We start from the raw sequence: 27,909 nt of genomic DNA on the forward strand, positions 1-27,909 counted from the left end.
TGGCGTTTAAAACCCGACTTTTCGAGGGGCGATATCTCGGTTAGTTTTGAACGTATGAAGTTGCCGTTCGGACGGATCATAATATTTTTATTTTAGCTGATCCACAAGAATCAAGCATCAAACCACGATTCTGTGACCAGCGCAACTGACCCATTAAAGAGGTCGGACATAAACTTTTTGACTGATACTGCAAATTTTGATGTTTATTTTGTCGCATTTTAAATAAGAGGTACTGATAGGAAAAATTCACGAGAAAACCAATGGAACCACTTGTAAAACTCACAGTTTTGTATAAATGGAGTAACAAGCTTTTCAAGTTTCCGCATTTTGTCAGACACAGCCAATTGACTCGGTCCACTGTGCGGTGCTGGGTAATGTTGCGTGGTTAGCGAGAGCTCGCCTACAACTTCGTGATATTCTACAGTTAAATATGGAATTCAGCTCGAAGGTGGCAATGCGACCCCGCCGGTTCATTTCGAGATGAATAAATCAAGAAAGAAAGAGAGAGCGGTCTCGGAATCAAGTTTGCTCGGCTGGTTTGTAAACTGTGGGCGATGTTCGGGTCGACGCCAAGTTTGCGAAGTAGCAATCTCGAAATGCTCTTCATTTGCAGGGCTAGATGAATAATTGGGTGAAGAATGGGCTTTTAGAAAAGGTACGAATTAAAGGTTTCCGCATGTTTTCTCTTCGAAATTTCACGAGGAAAACGGAATCACACAACAGCGGCCCGATTATAGAAACTATGTCGTCGACAGTGCATACAATGTTAACCATAAAATATATCGCGATTCGATGTCCCATCGGGCAGCTTTGAACTTTCAATAATCGGCCCGCAAGAAAAGCGGACTTTAACTTATATTCAAGCGATAAATGTTGACGGTTAAAATGGGTTATATACAAAAAATACATACACATATCCATTAAAATAATACAAACATAAATAAAAATACAAATGTATATTCGACATAAGTTTTGCCATTTTGTTATGTTGGAGATACTTGTCAATGTTTCTTTCTGAGGCTGATTTCCGAATAGCCCGTAGTGTAAATGAATCTCATGATGCGTAAGATTTTAGGAAACATGAGACTGTACTGTTGTCGCCAAATAAGTCGCCGTCAGCTGGGACGATGACAGCGCCCTTCTGGAGCTGCAAGTTCAACCACGTGCAGTGCACGGCCTGCCAACAAAGAGATACAAGACGTAGGTGTCCCCTGTGCCGACAAATGCTGGCAAGAAACAGGCTGCTGGACCGTTTAGAGAAAGCCATATTCGACGAAGTTACGGTGCGCATCAGAGGCCAACATCAAGAACAGCCATGAAAAGCTGAACCCCTAGGAAACATGCGACTGTACCGTTCCCGCCGAATAAATCGCTGTCAGCTGGGGCGGGCTGGGTCACGGTTGTGGGGTTTCCATGGTTTATAGTTAAAAAGTTTTATAGTTCGTTTTTTGGTTAGATGAAAAGATAAAAATTTAATCAGTCCAGGAGAGTAATTTCTTTTCCTTTTTTAAATTCTTGTAATTGTTTATGTGTTTATCTCCTTAACTCAGAAGTGAGAAATCGATTATTTGTAAAAATCATGGTTACTTTTCATGTACTTCGAGTGCGGCCCAGTGTTGATTTGACTTTTCGGGAGCGCATGGTGCCAATAGCATTACATACGAAACCATAATCAGATCGTTAAAATTTGGATCATGGCCAAAGAATAATAGATAATTCTCTATTATCGTAAACTTTGTTATACCTGATGAGACTCTTCAGTTAGTATTTCACACAGGATTGTGAGTCAAACTGTTTGGTTTCCTTGAAGCAGAGTGGTTCTGTGAACTTTTTTAGTTGAACTCATGTGTGAATTCATGTGAAAAACACTGTGAACTCATTATGAAACCCCTAAAAAAATTCTATTTAGCGGCAGAGTTAAATTACTCACGGTGATCCAACATTTTTTAAAGTTTTAGCGCGGGCAGGATGACTAAGAAATGAGTGAAAATTGAGAGATGTCAAATTTCATTCACTTGAATTTTCTGTTACGAGTTAAACCTAGATTTATCAACCGAATAAAAATTAAGGTGTCAATGTGACAAATCGACTCGGAAGGTATGGCACCCAATTTTAAGCATACACTCTGTCCCGGGTTTCTGCTTCACATTTATGCTGCTAGAGGTGCTGTTTTAAAGTTCGATGTGTCAAAACGATAATGACGATGTATGGTAAACTCAACAAAGCTTACCGCAAGAGACTATGATGTAATACACGCAGTTAATCAAGCAGGCAGAAAAAGGACGTGAAGAAGTGTCAAAAAAAAGGTTCACTATATATTTCCGGCTTCCAATTCCGGCAAGAACCGGCGATTTCAGCCTGTGTTTGTTTTGTACTACATGTAATACTAACACAATAAATCCTTGCTGGATACGCAGGTTCCAAGAACACACAGTGTATGATTTTGATAAAATACTTGTCATAAACAGTTAACGAATGATGTCAATACAGGCAAAAATAAAGAATGTTGAGGAACACAAAAAATGATGTTTTACTTGAAGAATAAACTTAAATAACCTTTAATTCAATTCACTCAGGTACGAAGGTCATTTTGTGATACACTAATGACGAATATATCCGACGAGAGGATAAAATATATACTCTATCCCAGCAACCACACTTCGTATATTGCCTTTAGGCATGATTTGGAAACACCATGCAGAAGTTGAGTGCTGCATTTTCCAAAGTCTGTAGTTTATAACAGTCATTAGGACGGTTACTAATGTGCCTGTAGCAAGTTACGTCATAACTGTTGATGTGCTTACAATATGCTTGTAAGCACATATGCACGACTTGACACTTGACATCCATCCGCGGCACAATGATGGGGTTCAACATAGTTTAACGAACAAAACAATACAATAAGTTAGGAGCGTACCCTTCAACAATCGCGGTCAGTTATACAAGTACAAAATGGAATAATTCATCTTGATCATCACTGTAAGAATCATTGGCATACAAATAACGCCTCAACTTCCGCCAAGAGAACGATATTGTATCAATACGCTTAATGACGATGCTGAGGCGTGTTGAGATTTCATATTTTCTTATACCTTGATATTTCTCTGATGAAAACACAATGTATCCCTTTAATTTCCATTTCCTGCAGAATCTGTGGAAAATATCACGAATATCGTCCGAAGTTTATAGTATAGAGGAAACAGTGGCGTGGCTTTGCGATGTATCGATTGCTATGTCGTTCAAACCTATGTGAGATCGATTGTCGGGGCGTTCGCAACAAACACCATAACAATCGATTCCTTATAATAGTTTCGTATCGATAGTCGATTATCACACTTCGTCCCTGAGAGAAAAAGGATTGGAGATTCGATTCGTAAGCCGAAGACCGACTGAGGTATAGTCGAATGACACTGTTTACGCAGATCATCGAACATCCTCTAAGTAAACACGATTTTTCTTCAACGCGATGCGACGGAAGAAATAATTATTTCATGACTAGTGCCATTTTATGAAAAAAATAAAATTCTATGCAGATCTTAAAGTCATCAATAATTAAAATTACTTTTGGAGGATTGGCTCAGTGTGTCAACTAGAACAGGCTTGCCGAAAATCCGTGCTTTTACAGTACTTTTTCAGTACATTTCCCAGACATTCAGTATACCACCTCAACAGAAAAATTGATTACTTTTTCAGTACCTCCATTCGAGAAACTTTGAAACATTTCAAAATTTTGAATTTCTCGTTCAAATTGCGACAAAAATTTCATAAAAATGAAAAAAAATTCCGTACCTTCTTGCGGAATTGCCGGACTTTTTCAGTGCTTCCGGAACGCTCTTAAAAAATCAATACTAATTCCGGACTTACCGGAAATTCCGGACTTGTAGTCACTCTGTACGCTGAGAGAAAAACAATTGATGCGGCAATTTAAGAAATACCTTCCACTATTTATATTTTTGCATAAATGAATTGTTAATTGTTGTGTCACAATGCACAAGACAGAAAAACGCCCAAACTGAAAAATGTATTTTTTACTTTGATTGCGTGTGTTCCATGATAAAATACATAAAACATGCAATATTACAATTAAACTTCAAAATATAATTGATAAACTCCCGTAAAGTTTCATTTCCTCATGAATCCCGACAATTCCCGATTGCGAGGGGGCCTGCACCCAATTATCCTCCAACACGATGGCTATTCACACAACAGCGTGTTCGGGTATTTTTCACATTCGTCGTCTCCCGCACGAAGGAACGTAACTCCAATCCAAGGTTGCCAAATTGACTCCAACAATTAATTTATTTTACAAAAATGTAAGTGTGCTATTTATATCCAAATTTGTCTGATTTTTGCATGAAATCGGAAGAAAAATCGGTGAAATTTTCAGTTAGAAATGCCCAATACTTTTCTGGTTAAAATGCAATTTACGAAAGGAAATTTGGCAACATTGAAATGTAGTTACGTTCTTTCGTGAGGAAAACGACGCATTGTGAAAATCATTCGAATACAAGGCGACAACTTTCGGAATAGTCGGGGCCCCAAAGCGCTTTACATAAAACGGGGCGCGGATAGGAATGGATCGAAGAAAGGTAAAAAAAGTTGGGATTGGAAATCCGGGGGGAACTGAAAACTCACCAACAACGTGCATGTGCGCGGAGACCATGACTGTGTGGAAGGACGGGGCGTCGGCCGAAACTTCGCAGCGATACTTCCCGGCCAGTTCCATTTTCACGTCCTTCAGCACCACCTGCTTGGCGCCGGACAGGCTCACCTGCAATATCAAACACCCGAGGTCAGGGAAATCTACTCAAAGTCAGGCATTTAAAATCAATAAGGACAAGGTACTACAGAAATCATTCTGGTACATGTTCCTTGACCAAAATTTTACGTGGAACACGATTCACGCGGCAAAAATTACTGTAATAAACTCCTAACCGAAACATTTAAATTTTCTTGACGCTGGAATTGAGATCTCCCGAATCCAAAGGTTGCGCCACAATGGACCACTAGGTACGAATTCCAGCATTCTAATACAAGTTTCTGAACTAAAATTTCACGTAAAATACGACGCGCACACCAAAAATAACCGAAATCAACTCCTTACGAAGATATTTAATGATTCTTGATGCGTGAATTCAAACCACCCGCTCATGAAAACTCAATGCTCTACGTGATTCACATCGTGCGCTAAACGTAAGCATGACAGTCTCTGCGATATAAAAATCTGGCAAACTCAATCTTGACGCTTTAGCTCAGCTGTAGCAAATTTCTTAGAGTTTGAACAACACATGGTGGGAAATGAACATTACTCGATTGAGAAGCTTGTTGAAACCGTTGTAGTGCGCGTTTTGACTCACGTAGAGCTTTGGGTTTCTTGTCAGCGGGCAGTTCAAATTCTTCGTAACCAATGTGAAATAAAAACGTTAATATCTTCGTTTGGAGTTTGTTTCATTAGTTTTCGTTGCACTAATCGTGCTTAACGTGAAATTCTGGTTAAGAAACATGTATTAGAATGCTTAAATTCGTATCTTGTCTAGTGGTCCATTTCAACAATCAGCCCGCTGGCCAGCTCCCGAACCTGAGCGTCATATTTTCTACAGGATACTGCTAAAGATTTAATTTAATTCGTTGATAAGGGAGAATTGAACCATCATGAAGCCCACGGTGAGAAGGTAAGGTAGGCGCGAAAAATAAGTTAGTCATCGAAAAGTGAGGCTGATTCCACCAGTGTCGATATTTCCCGGGTAATACAGTGCTCGGTCAATATTTCGCGAGTGCAACATAATGCATTAATAATCACCCAAAATACGAGTGATAAGATGATGCCATAATTCTACGAGAATACAGTACACAGTTGTTGATACATGACAGTAGAAAAACATGAAATATAACAATTCTTAATCACTTTCTTAAATCATTAGTAATACATAGAGCGCTTTAAATTAGCGTTGTTTTTCGGAATAGTTCATTTCCTTTGAGTCATGTGATATATGGATTTTCATGAGCCCTGTTTATAAACTCTTTCAATATTGAAAAACAGCAGCAAAATGAAAGTGCAATCATGAAAACATCTGAGTTTTAGTCGATTATGGGGATCGTTTAAAATACTGGTTGCGAGATCAATTATAGTTATAGGTAAGGAACTTTAAGTATCAATAGATTACTGAGACGAGAAATACACACAATAATTCCTACAAGATAGAGGCAGGCGCAGGAGGGCATAAAGACTTCATTACGCGCGAGTTCCAAAGCACGAACGAACTCGTTTTTCCGCAGGAGCTTAAAAACCCCTTCAAATTCGCTGGATACCACGCCGTACACTAGTGTTCGAATAGTTGTATCATTTGGGTTCGCCAAGATGTTACCCGGTTCTAGTCTCGTATTATCAGTTTTACTAAATTGAGACTGTCTCCCGGATGCAAAGCTAAGCGATATCAGCTCGGGTTGCTTTCATAGAACAATACCAAAATGCCCGAACAACACATTAAAAACAATAGAAAAAAGTTATGGGCTATATAGACATCTAGAGCCATAGCTTCGACTGCTCAAGGAGCTACACCCCGCGAACGGTATGTCTACGTTTATTCTCATATGCCCGTAGGTGCGGGCTTCCAAGGCCGGAGTATTTTATTCAGTGCACATATAGGTTTAACATAGACATTTTTTTCAAAGATAAAACATCAATATATATGTCGAGATCAAGAAATTTTTTCAAAGATAAAACATCAATTTATAAGTCGAGTTCAAGAAATATGAGATTAGTGACGCACTGACGCATTGCTAGGGCAGTGAGTGCTTAAGCAAGGTAATCCGTTTACATGGAAAATTGTTCAACCGATGAGGATGAGACATCAATATAGAGTCAGGAACTATGCAACTAGTTACCCGCACTGTTTAATGTTAGTGCTTTTGGTTCGTCCTCTACGACACACAACGATGTTAACGTTGTAACGTTGTTGTAACGTTGTCGCAAGAATCACTGCCGCGATGCCCCAGCAAGGGTATACGTATAGATCAATAGTAGAGCATGCATAGAAATTGCTTTCAAAAGATTAGAGGATACAGTGTAGAAATGGTTTTCAAAAGATTAGAGAGCAATACACAGTATTCAGTTGTGAAATCTTTCACATGCATTGGTCAAATTATTATTTGACACGGATCGGTTCTGTGGATGTACCTAATTAAAATAGGTTCTTATCTGGACCGCGTTAAGCTGAAGGAACCAAGCCACAGCAGCTATTGCCGAATTTAACTGGGCCAAATATTCCTTAAAATTTTGACAAAAACCCGCAAAATTGGTTTCATGTACAACATTAAATTACCCGCTTAAACTTGGCAATAGCTGAAGTGGCTTGGTTCCTTTCTGCTAAACGCTGTCCAACTAGTCGAGGAAAAATACGCGACGGTAAGTAAGAAGGTATGGCTTAATAACTACGCGAAAAAAAAGATGCGAGAAGAAATTTTAGCCTAAATTTTTTAACATGAATTTTTTTCTATCAAGAAATTTTCCCCCGAGATCGATCAGAGACTGAGGAGACTTGGACCGACGATGCAAGATTTAAGGAAGATTTACACTGAATTAAACATTTAAAATGAGTGATATCACAGCTTTATTTAGACATTGATGAGACTTAGCTTGAGAACTTAAAAGGAAAAAATAGGACGATCAAGGACTTTAAATTCCGTGACGGTCCCATACTAAATTATACGCAAGCCGATATACCGGAGAAAATCATCACCGGTCGAACAGATAAATAGGATTTGAGGCACTTACGAATTAAAATAATTGCAGAGAACAGTATACTCCTGTTAAAAGACGGTCCACATGATGAATTGATGCCCCCCCCCCCCCCCCCATTCCATGAAATAATAGCCATACGGATATACTGATGAAAATGATTTATTTTTAAAATTCGTACGGCGATATGGAACTCAAATTCCATGACCATACGACTGCTCCGAGCAATGAAGTCCTCCGATACATCGACGGTTAAACTACCAAACCACGTATCTCGGTTTGCGACGTCGGAGACTTCCTGTCATACTTTATTTTTTAAATGAAAAACTACTAAACATCCAGTCTTGAAAATTTCTGTGATTTTTCCTCTTTGTGCGGAGAAAATTCCGTGAAAATTTCAAGGAATGATATTGATTTGGTCTACTTCAAAAAATAAAATGTGAGCGTAGATTTTTAAACACCGCAAACGAGATACGTGGTTTGGTAGTTTCACCGTCGATATTTGGAATGAACTCGAGTGCCTTCACATCCATCCATATTCCATATTTTGGAGGTAGACCCCCGAGTATCCCCCACTCCTCAAGTTCCATGTTGTGGAAAATTGATACCCGGACGCCCCCAGCCCCCCACGTTCCGCAACACGGAACATGAAACCACAATGATGAAGTAAAAGACATGACAGCGAAAGATGAATATACAATTAAAAATACCAAGAAAATTTTAAAGATTCAATGTGACGAAATGTGAGATAAGAACCACTGATTCTCAAGTATCCCCGGTGCCCCTTAAAATTTCACAACATTATGTAATGAAATCAAAATGGCCCGAGCTTCCGCGTTTCAGACTTTGATACCCGAGTGTCCACAATCCCCCTCCCATTCAAAACACAAATAAACAAATAATTCGACAGAAAGCAGTGCCGAAGTGAAAACGTGATAGGATAGCAAACAATAAATAATTTTAAAAAATGTTACGAAACAGAAAAATCCGATATGGTGAGATGTAAAATGAGAAAATTTGATTGCCAAGGGCCCCCCGTCCCCCTCTCAATCCCACGTAATGGAATGAGATCCGAAAACCCCCAGCCCCCCAAGTTTCAGGAGAATGTATACACCCTGAGTCGTTCTCCTCACGGTGTTTTGTCAAGCTCAAGTGACGTGGTCGAACTGGAGTGCGATATATCGCATCGATTAGGTCAAAAATCTCGGCAGCTTCTGAATTTTTAGCATACCAGAGGACGGTATCTACTGCGCATGAGCCTAAGAATCATCCTAAGCCCAAAAATTGGCAAACTTTAGAGAAATGAAAGCAGAATAGGGTTTGGAAAAAGACCTCACATTCGTTACAGAAATCGATAGCTGAATCGAATGAGAGGTTTTTGTTCTAACACTATTCTGCTTTCATTTCCTGAATTTTGCAAAATTTTGGGTTTAGAATGTCATCTCAGGCTCATGCGCAGGGGCTATCTTCCTTTCTTGGCTAAACATTCAGAATCTGCCGAGATTTTTACGACACTTGAGCTTGAAGAATCACCTTAAATAAAATAGAACAGCAGCAGTGATAAATAAACACCGCAAACGAGATACATGCGTGGTTAGGGAGTTCACCGTCTACATACTGCTTCTAAGGCCTGCATAATATAGGTAATGAATAACATATGATGAGATGAAAAATGAGCGAGATAAAATGAAGCACAGGACAAACCACGAAGAACCAAGAAGAGAACTGAGAAAGAGAGGGGAGAGAACGATCCTGGACTGCATCATGATCAAACACAATTGAAGAATTAACTAATTACACAGAAGAAAATATTATCCGCGAACAAACGAAATGAACTAGCCGCTCGCGTGACAGAAACGGACAAGCGACACGCGGCGACTGACGACGGCGAGAGGGGAATCGCGAGAGATCGCGGCGTCGATGATCCACGGAGAAGGATCGAGGGGAATCGATCGGAAGGGGGGGCCCCTTGGCGCGCGGGCCAAGCCGTTGCCTAGCAACGGCCGAAGAGCAAGACGCGATCCTCCCGAAATGAGCAGACATTCTTATGTTTTTTCAAAATATTTCAACTCTGCCGTGCGTTTTTTACTCTTCAACAGTTTCTCGTAACTGGAAAACTACAAAAACCCTCAAAAACATTTTCGGGCAAAAAATCCGGTCGAGGAAATTGACGTGTTACATCTTATTAACCAAAAACATTCCCTTTCACCCCTCCAAGAAGGTTGATAAAACTAAGTAAGTAACTATGAGATGACAAAAACCTCTCTTAAATTCTCAGGGTCCACCAAGGCCACATATGTCCAAAAACTTACTCTATATGGTTTAAAAAAAAGAAACAAAAAATAATCCCTCAACAATAAGAAAATTTAAAAAAAAAAACCGATTTTGTGGTTCACAGATATGTACATAAATCCTTCGAATGAACTTGAAATAAAAAAATCGGTCGAGAAAATTTAAATGAATTTTCTCCTTCAATTATGAGTTCCGCAACAAGCACGACTCGCTTGAAGCTTTCCATACACGAGCCGCAAGAAACTAATTTCTTCTTTCTTACCTACTGAATGTGAGGAGAGCGGGAACATTTACTTTTTCCTTCATTTATACAGGATGCAACAAGCATGACTCTTGCGTTTGCAGAATCCCTATTCCATTAAGGAGATCGCGAGAGCCTTTACCGCGTTCATTTCCAAAAGGGATTACTCCAGAATTTCACATTTTAATAATTTAAACGATTCATCTGTTCTTCTCTTCTCTCCTTCTGTCCATTGACAGAAATACAAAATTTTTCCGACTCACTGACGCGACCGGCTCGATGCTCTCAGTGAAACGGTGCCTTTTTATCCCTGACGCCAGCTTCAGTTTTACCAGTGGACCCATTTTACCACATAGGTACATTTCAGACTCTTTTGATTAACTTCGCTGAATCTAAATCATGGTTGCTTTTACTGTAAGCTTACCATATGATTTGGATGGTGAGGAGGCTAAAAGTTTTCGTTTACTTTTCCTTTTTTTCATTTTCACGAAATGGGTCCCATTTGACAAGAGGAGTTATTTAAAAAAATTGAATTAAGTTTCGATATAAAAAAACTCACACCCATGCTGTGATTTAAGTGTTATTCTGATTTTTTTTTTTTTTTTTTTTTTTTTTTTTTTTTTTTTATATATATACTTTAGAGGTAATCCACACTTGTTTACGCATCGAGCCGGTCGCGTCAGTGAGTCGGAAAAATTTTGTATTTCTGTCAATGGACAGAAGGAGAGAAGAGAAGAACAGATGAATCGTTTAAATTATTAAAATGTGAAATTCTGGAGTAATCCCTTTTGGAAATGAACGCGGTAAAGGCTCTCGCGATCTCCTTAATGGAATAGGGATTCTGCAAACGCAAGAGTCATGCTTGTTGCATCCTGTATAAATGAAGGAAAAAGTAAATGTTCCCGCTCTCCTCACATTCAGTAGGTAAGAAAGAAGAAATTAGTTTCTTGCGGCTCGTGTATGGAAAGCTTCAAGCGAGTCGTGCTTGTTGCGGAACTCATAATTGAAGGAGAAAATTCATTTAAATTTTCTCGACCGATTTTTTTATTTCAAGTTCATTCGAAGGATTTATGTACATATCTGTGAACCACAAAATCGGTTTTTTTTTTAAATTTTCTTATTGTTGAGGGATTATTTTTTGTTTCTTTTTTTTAAACCATATAGAGTAAGTTTTTGGACATATGTGGCCTTGGTGGACCCTGAGAATTTAAGAGAGGTTTTTGTCATCTCATAGTTACTTACTTAGTTTTATCAACCTTCTTGGAGGGGTGAAAGGGAATGTTTTTGGTTAATAAGATGTAACACCGTCAATTTCCTCGACCGGATTTTTTGCCCGAAAATGTTTTTGAGGGTTTTTGTAGTTTATATCAGCTCGTTTTTGAATGGAGAAAGGTGTGGCCATAAAATATTAAGTAGGTACTATTGGCTATTTGAAATCCTGAATGAATGGAAAGTATAATATCTGCTAAAGCACTAACACATTCAGCGGAAATTTTAATAGCACCCACTGACTTGTGATCAGTCTGGAAATAGGTAGTTGAAAGTAGTGGGGCTACCTAAGGTAGTCAAATGTATCTGTACCTATTGGAAAGGCTCACAGGAAAAGGGTGACAGGGGAGGGGGAGGGGTTAAATAGCTATAGAGTTGTCATTTACCTGCGTGAGAAAATTAATGGAAAAAGAGTATAACTTATTGTCATAGGCATTACACTGTAAGCTTATTCCAAGTTATAAAATAATTTTGCTCATTTGTTTCAACTACGCACATCATCCCTCTTAAGCGCACCTATGTTTGTATTAATGCTAGCGGCAAGTTTTTCGATACTGAATTTCATCACTCAGCAACCTATCAGATGATTATGGAAATTCATGAGAGCGTTGCCTTATAAATCATAGGTACTCCGTATGGAATGATGAATTATTCATGAAACAACCAGTGAATGAAGTAGTAGAGCACAAATTTTACCAAAATGAGGCTATTTGGTGTGGCATGACTTTAAACTAGCTAGGTGTTTTCATGACTTTTGGGATTATTATTCTTTAGAGCATCCAAACATCCAAACTTTGTTCCTACAGACTCTAGGTGCACCATACTCTAAGGAGCATTGTAAAAGAAAAATTGTCGATGATTGCAATGAAATGAGAAATATTTTCATCTCCCCCGAATACTTAATTTCTCTTTGAAAATTTGGCAACAGGCATACTTATCGCATAAGATGATCTTCCTAACTTGAGGGTGCCAGCAGCCTGATTGTTGAAAATTTGTGTTTGAAAGGTAGACACAGATGACATTGGTTAAAAGGTGGAGCGTTATTGATCAACTATGTCTTATCGCAGCTTTATTGTGCCTTTGTCTGGTGGAATGGACAACATACTGTCAGAAACTTAAGAGATGCCTTTAGCTTGTCTAGGGTTCCACCCATCAGAGGCACGACAGAACAGCGACAAGACATAGCGCCGACCAATCACGTACTGCCTTTTGACCTATGTCATCTATGTCTACCCGAGAAACACACAATTTCGACAATCAGGCTGCAGGTTCTGACAATGAATACCTATTAAGAGAATTTCTCACTGACCTTATTAAGTATCGGCCATTGCAAAAAAATACCTGCGCATGCAATGAAATAGCTTACCTTTCTCTTGGATTAATTTCGAATAATATCGCTTCACCATAAAATTTGTCAAATCATATACTTGCCCACATAGGTAGTGCCTTAAGTTATTTTAAAAAATGCAAAAGCCACGGAGAAAGTATTTGGTCGTAATACAGGCATTTTAAGGATAAAATATTGAAAAATTTACCTCTTAGTTTCCTTGAGTTTTCAAGGTTCACTGACAGACATCAACCAAAACGGCAATCTCTTGATAAGAGCATTTAGTTAATATATGGAAGGTGATATGCGAGCTTTCCATTTCTTCTTATAAATGATACCAATAATTGATCTAATCACATGCAGCCTTGGACGATTAGCGGTGCAGAAACTAGGTAGGTCAATACTGAACTCCGCACACCTGATATTTTACGTGCACTGTTTCACTGAAGTAATTACATGCTGGGAGCTGAGCTTAGAAAGCACTCGCTAGGTCAAAATGGAATAATACTTCAGTACCTAACACATCTAGCAATAAGTTTAAATAGCAATAAGTGGGTGCAAACATAACCTTATGACTCGATGTAAACAAACACTCAATATGTGAATGACACAGAGCGTGCACAGAGGCTCCCTCTAGCAAACTGGTCCTCATTTAAAACAGAGAACTGAGATTAAATATCCATTAAAAGGGTGGAGATTATCCCCTTACATAAGCAGCAAGAAAGAGGGGCGGCGATTTAAACAAAGCTTTCCATTCCGATTTAGGTGGGTATATCCTCTCACTTACTGGGGCTGATGCCATCAGGCAAGGCTCATAGACAAAGTAAGGATCATGAAGACATACTTCTGGCTGGATACAAAGATAATTGTTAATATAATTGTATTCAGCCTTGATTGACACAATCGCACTTATTCCAATGGAACTGGGTAGGAACTGGCACCTACGTATATTACTACTGTAGTCCTCTTAACAGATAAGCAATTTACTCTGTTACGCTTTTGTATGGAGGAAGAATGGACGCACCCATTTCACACGGTAATCGATGCAAGAAAATGAAGCCTTCATTGTGTTTTCATCATCAACTTATGAAATTATGAGAATAATACGAGTACATACCTTTCATTAAAGACCTTGTTACTATTGTTGGGCAAAATGATGTTTCTAACAACTCCTGACGCAAAATCAAAGAGACTCAGAAGAAACCAATTTGAGCAAATGCTCACAGTCTAAGATCTTTGATTGTGTGACATTAAGTTGATCTATGATTGCACTGTTCCATAAAGGGATGAAATTGTGCCTCACATACTAAGGTACGCAAGCCCTGCGTAACAAGAACGGTAGAAGAGATAGGAGGATTCCAAGATAAATAAGGAAACATGTTCTTAATGTCAATAACATACACTTCAGAGAAGCATAATCACTCCAGAGCACATAGGTTGATGGTAAGATATAGAGCGAATAAATTTTGGTCGAAGTTCAGTGACAGTCGCATGTGAAGGCCGAGGCTCATATTCCAGTAATTTTTAGACTTTAGTCACGAGCATGCATTCTGTGATGTAAATGCTGCTTCCTCTTTAGAGTTTGGCACAATTTCGGTGTAATTTCGTTAACGTAATTTACCTGAATTACATCTATCGCTTAGGTCAGGTACTGACATAAACATGACGACATAACCTCACTTAAAAATTTGTCACATATTCGTTCAATAAAATAAAGATACCACTTGAACATTTCAAGAGAAACTAAGGTAATAGTATATCGGGCTCCAGTAGAACACGTGAGACGTAATAATATGAATATGTAAATATAGTAGTTAGCATCTACAAAGAATTAAACTCTTATCCAAATTAGGTATAAATCTATTCACAACTAGTTAGAGGCTGGTAACGACCGACCAGGGGAATTTCGTTCCCGAAGCTGAACTGGCAGAACTGAACGGAATCAACCAATAGCATTGAACCACTAGTGAACCACTACCGGTTTTTCTCTAAATTCAAAAGATACAGCTAAAATTGTGAAAGATATTAGCCGATGCTGAATTATCCGTGCGATGAAGCCCTATTAAATGTGGTAGAAATGAAATCCTCATATCCTCAACCTTGATCCTTTGTAGGTTTCACTGGAATCGGCCAACGTGTAAGCGAGAAATCTGCTGTGAAAGGTGGTCTTGACGGGGAGGTCGGCAGTCAGTTTAGTCGTTTTTACGTAATTTCTCTTCTAAAACATTTGGAATGTTAAAATAAAGTCAAAAGCGGCACACACGGTAACATGGCGATTCTTTAGGTACCCACTTTTATGGGTCTAAGGTTTACCGTTATCGCGGAGTTTGAGTGACTTTCTCAGGACCTTGGATTCTTGAAATTCAAATTTCCCGGCAAAGTAAAAAGTAAAATTTTCCTCGTTTTGGGTCATTAAGTGCTTATAACTTTTTGAAAACTCAATGGATCTTAATGAAACTCTTCCACTTTGTAGTCCTAATTGAGATGCGTCCGTAGACACCAAGATCGTAGGAATCCGTGCCGTCGTTTGGGCTGCAGTCGAATGGCAATCGAATCAATTTTCAAGTTAAGGGAGTTGCCTGTGACTAAGAGTGTCGGCCACCCGTTTGTTATCGGGACTTTAGTAGGACGTCATTTTCCTCGACCGGGGGTGGCTACCGCCACTCTTGATCTTCTCTCGCTATTTCCCCCGCGTTTTTTGAATTTTTCTCCTCACCTCCCTGACGTTTTGCTCCGAGGTCGAAGCGCGACTCGACGCACGGAGGAATTTGCGAATCCAGCCGGCGCGTCGCGGCGCGCGGTGTTGCCACGTCGGAAATAAAATTAATTCTCCTTTGATGGATCGGCTTGATTTCGATCAGGTACTGTTGTGATCTCGTCTGAGAGTGGTGGTATTCATTCTTCTCTCATGCATTCATGCTATTCTCTAACCGAGCGTCTCCGATTTTGAAGCATCATTGGTAATGAGTGAAACTGGAAGGAGTCAGGATTGATTGAGTATTCGGTACGTAAAATTTAAAATTGCTCTAAAAATTTCTATGTATAATAGTTGCGTTTCCTAGAACTTTACGTTTCTTTGTTTTCTTTGTTCTCGCAAACGAGTATTTCAAGAGAAAGTAGTGTAAGCAGGCCCGCCACAAGGGGGGGGGATACTGGGTCCTTGGTACCGGGGCCCGGGCCCTGGAGGGGCCCGTGACGCAGGTGACAAACCACTACGAATTCATGTGTAACCCTTGTCTCGTTAGGAAAAGTGAAAAAATTACCCTAAAAATTCAGCAAAAGGTGAATAAAGTTTCAAAAACACGCTAGGGCACTGTAAAATTGTTCTTTCTTTTTCAGAGATTTCTATCTTTTTTCAAGATTTTGAGTATAAGTAGAATGATATTTTTAGTAACTGCGTTTCATTTTCTTCCGTTATCGGATGCTAAGAGGCTCCTGTCTAGGCATCCTCGACTTCAATGGCTCAACTCCCTTGCCAGAGACGTACGAAAGGGGAGTGCAGGGGGGCCCGGCTCCCCCTAGAATTGAAAAGTATCATCTGCCCCCCCCCCCCAAAAAAAAATTTCTAGATGTTTTGAATGCAACAATTCGAAAGTATTTGATGCTGAAAGTAAACAAAAAGGCGTAATTATTCTGCAGAAATTGATGGAAAATCTCCATCATAGGAGCTTCAAAATGCGTCCAAATAGATTTAAAATTTCAAAAATTTCCCCGGGGGAGGCCCCCCGGACCCCCCTCTGTGCTGGGGGCCCGGGCCTGAAAACTGGTACCAGGGCCCGAGATGGGATGTGGCGGGCCTGAGTGTAAGTATACCTTTTTTGAATGTCATTTTTGTGGTCACACATAACTAGGTACGAAGGGCGATTGTTTTTACTCTCTGAAAGCCTCGGGGTCAATCGGTGATATTAGAGAAAATCGTAGGGGATTTTTGAGTATTCGTATTCGTAAAGTGAAACTGAACGTCGCTATGAAATTTTTTATGAGGAATCGGTGGGTTTCCTAGAATTCCATATATTTTTCTTTTTCTGGGTCCCTTGTAAAGATTTTTCAAAAGGAAGCTGTCAGTTTTTCTTGTTGGGTTGTCATTTTCGTGGTCTTAATTCACTATGAACATTTTGCGCGGTGAACGCCCATTTTAGCAGACAGAAACTTCCATGTGAAATTGATTCCAACTTGAGTTAATTAATGTTCTAACCAAAAGAGGGATGCACCCTCTACAGCAACTTCTGCCGTGACCTGTACGACCTCTGAATGTGCACGATTTCAAAGAAAAAACGATGGATTGAATTTCAATATTCAAGAATTTCCGAATCGCGTCGATGACGTCATCCAGTCCAGTTGGCCCATCAATTTTTTCCTCTCTTTCAGAAAAATAATAACAGAGTGCCTGGTTTTCTTTGCATGATTTTGAGAATGTGCATGGATGAAACTAAAGGAATTGAAAAAATAATTTTAAAAATTGAAGTTTCTACTTGTACTTTAAAGTTCGTGTAGTTTCAAGTTTTTTCTCGCAGATGAACTCGGTAAAATTAACTTTTAATGCCTCGAGAAAATGTTGTCAGTGTCATCAGATTGAAGTTGCATCGATTCAAATAAATCTGCGCGCCGAGTAGCAGTTACCAACTTTTTACTTCTTGTTTCCCCCCAATAGTCGTTCCTCGGGGAAATGCACAAAAAGGGTTCTAAACTTCAATTATTTTTCCTTCTCTCCTGTGGTGTTCCCGCCGTGCCAAAAACCCTCTTAGGAGCCCTGCAATTTTTTTCAGGGCAGTCTCTCTCCCTCGTGCCAAGGCCCGTTCGGTGCAAGGAAGAAGTATCGATTCCGAGAATCTCCGGCTGTCGCTTAACACCATCAGCATCTGTATATGTTTATTTACTCGGGAGGAACACAATTCTTGAACTTTTCTTCCCGGCTCCCATAAATTTTCCCTAAATGGAGAAAGTTGGACCGCTACGTGTATTAGTGGCGCTTCGATTTTACACGCTCCCCGGTTTCTAAGATCCCGAATGGAACTTACGGGGAGCGTTGCTACATTTCTCGCTGAATCGCCTCTGCTACGCTCCAAAGTTCACACGCCTGTTCCGTCATCCTAAAGAAAAACGCCGTATGAACATTCGAGGTATGTACGGTGTAGCCAAGTGCTAGAAATAATGTAACAATGGAACACTATACAAGGTACGAATTTCAGCATTCTGATACATATTTCGTACCTAAAATGTCACGTAGAACACGATGCGGACAACAAAAAGTACCGCAATTCACTCCTCACGAAGATATTTAATGATCCTTGATGCATGGATTCAAACCACCCGCTCATGAAAGCTCGATGCTCCACGTGATTCACATCGCGCGCTAAACGTTATCATGGCAGTCGCTGCGATATAAAACTCTAGCAACCTCAATCTTGACGCTTTGGCAAATTGCTAATAATTTGAACAACACATGGTGGGAAATGAACATTGCTCGATTGAGAAGCCTGCTGTAACCGTTGTAGTGCGCGATTTCACTCACGTAGAGCTTTCAGTCTCTTGTGAGCGGGCAGTTCAAATTACTCGTAACCGATGTGAAATAAAAACGTTAATATCTTTGTTAGGAGTTGATTTCAGTAATTTTCGTTGTGTGAATCGTGTTCTACGTGAAATTCTGGTTAAGGAATATGTATCAGATTGCTTAAATTCGTACCTTGTCTAGTGGTCCATTTTATAAAAAAAAAAACACTTACATTTTATGAATAAACTTTGACCGAGGCTTTTCGAAGCAAGCGCTTCATTGTCCGGGTCACAAAGTGTACATCAGAAAGTATACACATCACAAAGGCCATAATTTAATTTTAGACAAGGTAACCGATTTCAGTGGTAACAATTAGACTACATTTTGCTATTCGGAACTATAATTTCTGGCTCATCTGTAAAAACACTTATGTGCATAATGGAACTATGGTACGTACGTTGTTTCTAAGCCGAGTCAGAAATTATAGTTCGTAATTGCAAAATGTAGTCCAATTGATAACTAATTAACAATATCAAAACACTCTCAATTATTAATAAAATGTAATGCAAGTGTTTTTTTTATAAAAATTTTACATAATTTCTAGCACTTGGCTACACCCTTCATACCAATATATTCAGTGCTACTACCTTTCAAACATTGTATAATACAATGTTCGCTGAACTTGAACATTCGAGAGTTGCCAAAGTTCCCTTCATAAAACATGTATTTCAGACAACACTCATGCATATTTTTCCTTGAAATTTTCAGATATTTTGGACTAAATTGTGGGATTTTTTGGGAAATAATATTCGCAATTTTCTTAGTGAATTCGGCTTTTATCGAAAGACAATTGGCAACGTCTGAAGGCTCATGCGGCGTAAGTGTCGGGTTATGTATAATATATCCTCAATACTCAAGTAATGGGATCACCGAAAGAAAAGTAATCCCGTAGACGCTCTTTAAACTACACACCGCAATTGAGTGAAGAACTCAAGCCAGGGCAGTGGCGTGGCGTGCTTTGCGATATTGATTGATCTACCATTTAAACCTGGGAAAAACATCGATAAACAGGGTGTTAGCAACGAACGCCCTAAAAAGAACGATTCTTTACCACAGCTTCAAATGGGGAAATATAGATAATCGATCATTCACGCCTCGCCAGTTACTCTGCCATGAGAACCAGAGATGCAAAATCTCATGAAACTTTATGAAATGAAATTTAATGATGACCCTTCATGAAATGTTTCACTAATTCTAGAAATAGACAATCGACAGATGGCCTTTGTGGACACCATGAAACGCATTACACGCGGCAGAATTATACCAAACCACGTATGTATATGGATTGCGGTGTTTCAAAATTCCCGCTCTCATTATTCTTTCAAGAGCGAATCAACATCATTTCTTGAAGTTCCCACAGAATTTTCTTCGGACGGAGGATAAAGACTACGGGAATTTCAAAGGATTGACGTTAGTAGATTTCCATTTATGAAATCAAGAATGGTAGAAGTCTGCAAAGTTGCAAACTGAGGTACGTGGCTGGGGATCTATACACCGTCGGTATGCGCCATGAAGTGCATTATTTTGGGAAAAGATTATGATAGGTTTCTTATCGAAACTTCGGATATTAGTTGCAGGCTGTATACGCTGCAGCCCCTGAAAATTTTTTGAAATTCTCTATAATAAATAGATTTTCACTTTTCGACAAGATGAAATTTCATACTCATCCCTCCATGCTTCAATCGAAGGCGTTTTCGAATCTTCTGTGTTACTTACTCGACGATATTTTCCAAATTGTTTTTCATTATATTGTTGATTTGGGTTCCTTTTATTATTTAGTTAAATTATTCCTCCATCTTAATTTGTAATTATTCATAAAAAATTATTAATTTTGCGAAATACAATCCTGGCTTTAGCGCCCTTAAACTACGGCCTTAACGGTGGAAACTGCAGTAGTGGCACAGGAAAACCGAAAAACCAAGCGGGGACGCTACTTAAATAGTAAGCTTCCATCGCCTTGCTAAGGCGCTGGGATACAACTATTTGAACTCTCCGGAAAGCGTGAGGCATCAAGCCGCAATTGAAGGCGTTTTCGAATCTTCTGCATTTACATGACGAGGTTCTCGAAATTGTTTTGCATTTTAGTGTTGATTTGAGTTCCTTTTATTGTTCAGTTAAATTACTCCTGCTGCCAAATTTTTAATTATTCTGCAAAAATTATCAATTTGCGAATTACGATCCTGACTTTAGCGCCCTTAAACTACGGCCTCAACGTTCGAAACTGCAGTAGCGGCACAGGAAAACCGAAAAACCAAGCGGTGACGCTATACTTCAATAGTAAGCTTCCATCGCCTTGCCAAGGCGCAGGGATACAACTATTTGAACTCTCCGGAACGCGTGAGGTATCACGCCTCAATTGAAGGCGTTTTCGAATCTTCTGTATTTACGTGACGAGATTTTCCAAATTGTTTTGCATTTTAGTGTTGATTTGAGTTTCCGCTATTATTTAGTTAAATTACTCCTGCTACCAAATTTTTAATTATTCTGCAAAAATTATCAATTGGGGAATTACGATCCTGGCTTTAGCGCCCTTAAACTACGGCCTTAACGGTCGTAACTGCAGTAGCAACAAAGGAAAACCGAAAAACCAAGCGGTGACGCTACTTCAATAGTAAGCTTCCATCGCCTTGCTAAGGCGCAGGGATACAACTATTTGAACTCTCCGGAACGCGTGAGGTATCATGCTTTCTCTGACGAGAGCTCATTATACGGGCAATGAACTACAGAAAACACGTGTTTCTCTTGACAGCAACCAATATACTTTTGTGCCCGAATTTTAGAGCATGGTGCTATTCCGCCTTCCATTTTCGATATAAGCCAGAAAAAACCAGCGCACAAAAGTTGCCGTGTACCTACTCGATGATATTTGTCTAGTTGTTTTCAACCCGCGTCTTGTTGCAACTAATTGGATAGCATTAGCATAGCCGAATTTCTAGTTGAGTATTTTCTCCTCGTGTTCCATTTTTTGGCTGGAAACTCAATGGCAAAGCTCCTTATTGGGCTGTCTGCATGTAAATATCATTTAGATATGATGAAGAATGATACTCAAAATTTATCAATTCAGAACGGTGCTAAGTTTCTTGGCAACAAAATTCAACAGGAGAGTATTGGGCAGCTTGACGATTTTGTCTTTTTATTTTACTTTACATATTCTAGTTATACTGATGGAGAATTTGCAGGTCTCTGAAATTTGGTGAATTTCAGGTTTTAGATCAAACAACTTGGAGAACGATGCGCGAGCATATCCTAAATTTCTAATTTGAACAATAATTGAGGGAATATGACAAAATAACCTAATGTGCTTAAATACATGACTCAAATTGGAAATGCCGCGAGATGACATCACTGTAGGCGGTGCATTTTCTCACTTTTAAAGTTATTTTATAGTTGTCGGGATTGGTGCACGATACTGATGTCACACCACCATGTTCAACTATTTTTATAGTATTTTTCTTATCAGAAAAGAAAATTATACAAAATACTGCGAAATCAGCCCTTTATAGCGATATCAGACGAGGCGATAAAAATTGTATTAACTAAAATAAACTAGATTGACTGAAAGTAACTAAAAACGCCACATTTTTTCCACGGAAGCAGTGCCTCCCCAGCCCACCTACGTTCAGATACTTCCGAAGTTCTTCATCTCGGGATTCCGTTCGATCCCGGTTTAAATGCAACACATGCCTCGCGACTAATAAAATACGGTCGGCGTACGTGTTGCATCGATTGCAACGCTGCAACTAGACTCACGTTCAGTCGGAACTGGAGCATTGAGACAGGAACATGTAATTAATTACGGTCTCATTATTGTGTTACGTTACGTTTAACTCGGAGTAAACTGTGTATGGTCCCTCGCGACAGTGCATGTTGTTCAATTACACAGCGCAACCTCTCGCCCAGGCTTTGCACACTCTCCATGTAAATTCTACGTAGCTTGCTCTACGCGTAAAGGTAACAACTGCGTCTTGGTTGGTTCTAGAAACGACATAAGTACCATTAATTTTCATTTGCAGATAGGTACTTTTGCAGAACAGAAAAATAAGATAGCGTAGGATTCCCCTCCATTATGGCCTCAACTTTGAGGGATTTTTTCAGATTTGGAGTTCGTTTCAGAGAAAACCAGTGGCACCATCGTGTCTCTCGTGAAATTTTACAAGTACGACAAAGGGTTTCAGTTGAAAATTTCCCCCACATGTAAGAGTTCCATTGCACGCATCTCTACAATTTGGATCCAAGGATCAAGTTTCATAAGAACACGGGCATTGTGAAGGTCGAATGTGTGTGTCAAAAGTTAGATGCATATGTCGATGGTGAAACTACAGAACTACGTAGAACCCTTTCAGTTTACATCTCTCTTTTCTACATGCGCGAGTATTATAACAAAAGTGGAAAAGTAATCTTAAACGGGCTCGATACTTCGATCTGTGGCGTTCCAAAACTCATTGTCCCGTTTCATTTTTTGAGGGATATTACTAATCATTGCTATTGCTTTTAATTTCATGTGATTTTGTTTGCTTTCCCAAGATTTTCTTTGAAAATTGCGGACGCACAATTCGTCGCTTCTGAGCAAAAGGACATAACTCCCTTTTAACGTAAGCCTTCCATACGAATAAAGTTATATATGTGCAGCTCAAAAACATGTCAATCTCAATCAACAAGTTATAGTCACAGAACGAGTTTTCAAAAAATGGGAGATTAACGCGAAAAAAGGTGGAGTTAAAATGATAACCCTATATTTTTGGGATCGCACTATATATTTTTGGCCGTATTAAGCACGGCTAAAGAAATTTCGGACGACTTCAAAAGGACGAGTTGACCTGAGACGCGAACCTTCAGGTAGACGCTACTTCGGCTGTTTTAGCATTTATTAACACGTCTAAATTGTTTTTGAAGTTTCGTCGTTATTTAATTTTTCTTTTTTTAAAAAAAATTATTCACCTCCTTATAAAGGAATTAGAATATATACATTATGTTTAACTCTAGACTTTAGACTAAGACTTACCTCTAAGGCTATTATTATGGAGGCTGATGTGTACGCTGCTATTTTAATTCCTTTGGGTTGGATGCGGTTTGAAATTCATTCTTAAAGAGTATCATGTCGAAATATCTACATCGAGTATCGATCTACCCGAGTATTTTATTTTTGCCCCATAATCCGTTTTCGTATAACGCCGGGGTATTGTGTGCGGTATTGAAGAAATATTTGAATAGAGGCCGTCTATAAATAATGTCGATCACCTTAGACCTTAGAAGAGGGATGCTTCATGACAAATGTCCGAAAAGAAAGGTTCAAGGAGGGGAAGCAAGGGTCTAAAAATGGAAAGAAGTGCTTGACGCATAATTCATGGACGGGTCACCGGATGATTTGAAAAGAGTACCTTGCAAAGCATGCCTATACATACTCACGATTATATAGGTTCAATTTTACACCGAGAGGGTATTAAAAGGGTAATCTCTGATGATCATCTTTATGCAAATGCTTAGTATTCTTGTAAAACGTATGAAGTATTGAATCTAGGTCAACACTTAGTTGTAACATTTCAGAAACGCCAATGCTAACTCTTTAATTTAATCATCACGCACGTCAATTTTCTCCTCGTTTCCCCTAAACATTCTGTAAATAGCAGGTAAAATGAGAAAATGGAAATTTCAGTATTTGTATGAACGTTTCTGCATCAGTGCTGCAACTTCTATTTGTCATCTGGGTTAGAATTTATCAACGGGGGCTGTTGTAAAAAAAGAGAGGGTGGCCTGGCCATACACTGATGCATTTGGGTGCCACGCACTGGTACATCCCAACTTTTTTTGCGAGTTCCTACAAGTTAGTATCAAGATGCACAATGAATTTGGATACAAATATTTGAACTCCGGTGTGGACGGTGAAGTATCACTCAACACTGAAGGCGTTCTCGACTGGTGACAACAATTTCTCGTAGCTTAAACAGCGCCGCGTAACACGGAAACGGAGGAAATGAGCCCGAACCTCCATCATTTTTGTCAGGATCTGCCAAGATACATTTGCAAACTATGCCGGCAGTTCTAATGAAAGTTTTTTTCCACTGAATGCGAAACGACACTTCATGAAAAGGTCTGAAAAAGGATTGGTTATTAAATGAATCGCATTTAGCAAAAAGGAAACAACGCGATTACAAAGTTTTCAAAATCGTGCAAGTTCTCTCTTTCTTTGAAAAATACTTAACATATGTTCAATATAAACTAGAAATGATGAAATTTCAACTTTATTTTTTTTTTTCTCTTGGAGGATGGCAAAACTTCCTCTCTACCCTAGGGGAGCGAGAAAGTAAAAACCTTACAATTATTTTCCTTCACAATTAACAATTTTTACGTGGGAAGCCAAGACTATTCGCTATTCTGGGAGATTTTTGATATAATATGAAGAATTAACATTTTTACAACACTTATCGCGCTGGATCCTTTCGGCTAAATGTGCCCCTAATACATTCCCTATGGACATCCCTACATTCATAATCGTTTTCAGTAGAGTATTTTTTCATTTCGACTCATAATTTTTCCCCCATTTAATTATTCCGTACTAACTCTAATTTTTCTTTCTCTCAGCAACCACGCACAGAGGCAAAAAAACCGAGGCTCACTGGCCGATCTGGCATACCAGGCACAACCGGACCACGGAGCTAGAACAATCGAATTTCAAAAGAGTCTCCTTTCGCCCCCCCCCCCCCCGACCCCTTCAGCCCCCCTTTCCCCCCTCGGAATTAAACTCGGTCAAGCAATCCTCCGAAGGATTGCACTTATCGAAGACAACTTCGCGCCCGGCACCATATTCCGGGAAACTTGGCGATTATTTGTCCTCCATTTAATAATTTTTAACCATATTATACCGCGACCCGGAACTCTTCCCGAGTACGTTTCCGCGCCCCTCCCGGGGCGCGCTCGGTCGAAACCGCGCATCTGCAGCGGGGAGAGGTCGAGAGATGCGCGGTTTTGGCCGGGGGGCGGGGGGTTGCTCGCGTGTCACTTCCAAGCGCGGGAGTTCACAACTCTCCGGGCCGCGCCCCGGGGAATTCGCGCGCAACTTTTTCTGACAACCCGATGATTCTAAAGAATTCGCCCCCGCCGGGCCCCGAGGGCTCCCGTCGTCAGCGTGGTGTTGTCAAGTTTTTCAATCACAATCGTCGCTGAAAGAAAAATGTGCTTGATTCGAGCATGCTGAGTCTTGAATGTTCCACCACCAACGGCTCTATTACTACCAATAAAACATTTTCTTGAACAAAAAATATGATTTTTCAAGATGAAAGTAAGAAATATGAAGCAGAAACACGCTCGATTTTAGTACTTTAATTCCTGATTTGAGAGGAAATCTTTACAACGGCGAATTCACGCGTCCCTTTCTTGTCCCGGTGAAGGAGGAAAAAATGTTAAAATCATGGTATTGATAAACTCTCACGCGCACATTAAACTTACGACATTTACATAATGAATCGTTTGAAACTTCCTCTGCATGAGACCAAAGCACATTTTGACGTTCGAGAAGTGAAATTCTTGGATTTGAGCATTGTAGTGATTCCTAGATTTTAGTGATGTCGGACAGGGATGAAGGTGTACATCGAATAGATATTTTGGTTTGTATTGAAAGTTCTACTTTTAAATCTACATTTGCTTCCTCATGGACCGACTATGATTGAATTGATATGAATCACTTTACAATTAGATACAATCAAACTTCACTGGAAAAAAGTCGCCTTGATCGAGAGTCCTGACTCTTTAAAAATTTGACAAAAAAAAATACTCTCGGTTCAATCGGATTTTTACTTGAATCGAGAGCAGAGCCTCTCAATTTAAGCGGAATTTCTTTTGATTAAAGCAAAAATCCGATTGGAACATAAGTATTTTTTCTTGTCAATTTTTTTTTTCAAAATTGACTGGATTCCAAATCCAGGTGACTTTTTCCCAGTGTTTGAGAGGGAGAAGTATCAACCACCATGTATGATTTACACGTAACGCTGGTTCAGTTTGCTAAGACCTCCGAATGACAGCCAAAATGCGCACTCTCAATTTCAAATTAGCTAATGGCTCTTTTCTCTTTCTGCCCCTTTGATTTTCCAAACTCTTCGCGTTTTATCTGATGTACGTTCATTAGGTTCTAAGAGAAAAACGGAAAAGTATGGAACTTACGTCAACGCTCACGCCGGCTTCCGGGTAAACCTTGACATTGGGGAGCTCTTTGGGGATGAAACAAAAGAACTCCTGGCGGCCCCTATACCACTTGACCGTGTACAAATGGTCCGTCTCTAGTTGATAGTCGCAATGTAGAGTCGCCGTTTCGCCTACCGCCACAGCTGCAGGCACCGCTATCGTTACACCTGTTAAATCGCCCACTCCTGAAACATGAATAAAACGGAAACATCAGAATCAGGCTTGCACAAGCGAAATTAAAAATACGAACGGTTGGGCAGTTCCGTGAAATAATCCGTGCAATTTCACAGGGGTGGAAAAACTCGTAGACCAAGCGACGAACACGTGTGTTAATGATAGAGCTCCAAAAATAGTGTTCGAAAATTGAAAAGCTGGCAAAGTCGCGATTATTTCGCAAAACTGCGGGAAAAATCACACAGTTGTAAACTCGCGCCGGTGAAAATACCAAGTTTTTCGCAAAATCGCGTAAATTAGTACGCACAGAGCACTGAAATAGTCATCATTTTGAAATGTCTAAGGGAAAATGAGTTTTTACAATGGGAAGGCTAAGAACTTTCTGCTACCCTGCTTTCATGAGGCTGCGAAATCCTTCATATTTTTTAGTGGCTAAAATATATGCAACCCGCACTGAAGTATACAACTAGTGCGAAACAGCAGTGCGAAACCAATGCGCCTTTGTTTTGAGTATGCAATTCGGGCATTTGAGGATCACGAATAATGTTGCATCCAAAAATATCTATATCAATTTAGCATTAGATAGGCATCGATAAATGATGTTAGAGAAGAGACCGGAGGGATAATGCGTTGATGATAAAAAAAAAGTATTAAACATGTCGATATGCGGAGAAACAGCAGAAATGCATATCACGGTTTGCGGCGTAACAGACTTCCTGTCTTATCTTATTTTCCGCATGGAAGAATACTGGTCATTTCTGGAAAACTTCCCTAATTTTTCTTCTCATCGTGAAGAATATTTAGCGAAAATTTCACGCCATGATGTTATCTTAGTATCTTTTTAAAAAATAAAATAAGTGCGGAGATTTGCGACATACCGCAACCGAGAAAACGCATTATTGCGGTCTCATCGTCGATATATTCAACATTAAGAGAGGAAAAGCTAAAAAAATGTAGTTCCCTCCAGATTTTTTCCTCTGCTTAAACCGAATTTCATGGCAAAATCCTACCCATGGCCGATAAGATTTTCAAAAACGACTTATCGTCCATTGATTTTAACGTGCGGAAAGCTATTTTTTCCTAAAAAATGTAGTCTCTTTCAGATGCTAATCAATTACCTCACTCGAGGTTTAATCCAAACC

General features: G+C 39.5%; 1 protein-coding gene across 1 annotated transcript in view; it reads right to left on the reverse strand.

Moving 5' to 3' along the window:
- LOC109035671 (uncharacterized) overlaps positions 1–26,794 on the reverse strand; it is a gene marked incomplete at its 5' end in the record, with an annotated part of 98,008 nt that extends 71,214 nt beyond the window's left edge. Inside the window, 2 exons of the mRNA XM_072302501.1 lie at positions 4,636–4,771; positions 26,573–26,794. Of these exons, the coding sequence (XP_072158602.1) occupies positions 4,636–4,771; positions 26,573–26,794 (358 nt within the window). The remainder of the gene's footprint in view (positions 1–4,635; positions 4,772–26,572) is intronic.
- Between the last annotated feature and the right edge of the window lie 1,115 nt (positions 26,795–27,909).

This window comes from Bemisia tabaci, chromosome 7, assembly GCF_918797505.1.
Source record: "Bemisia tabaci chromosome 7, PGI_BMITA_v3".
Lineage (NCBI taxonomy): Eukaryota > Metazoa > Arthropoda > Insecta > Hemiptera > Aleyrodidae > Bemisia > Bemisia tabaci.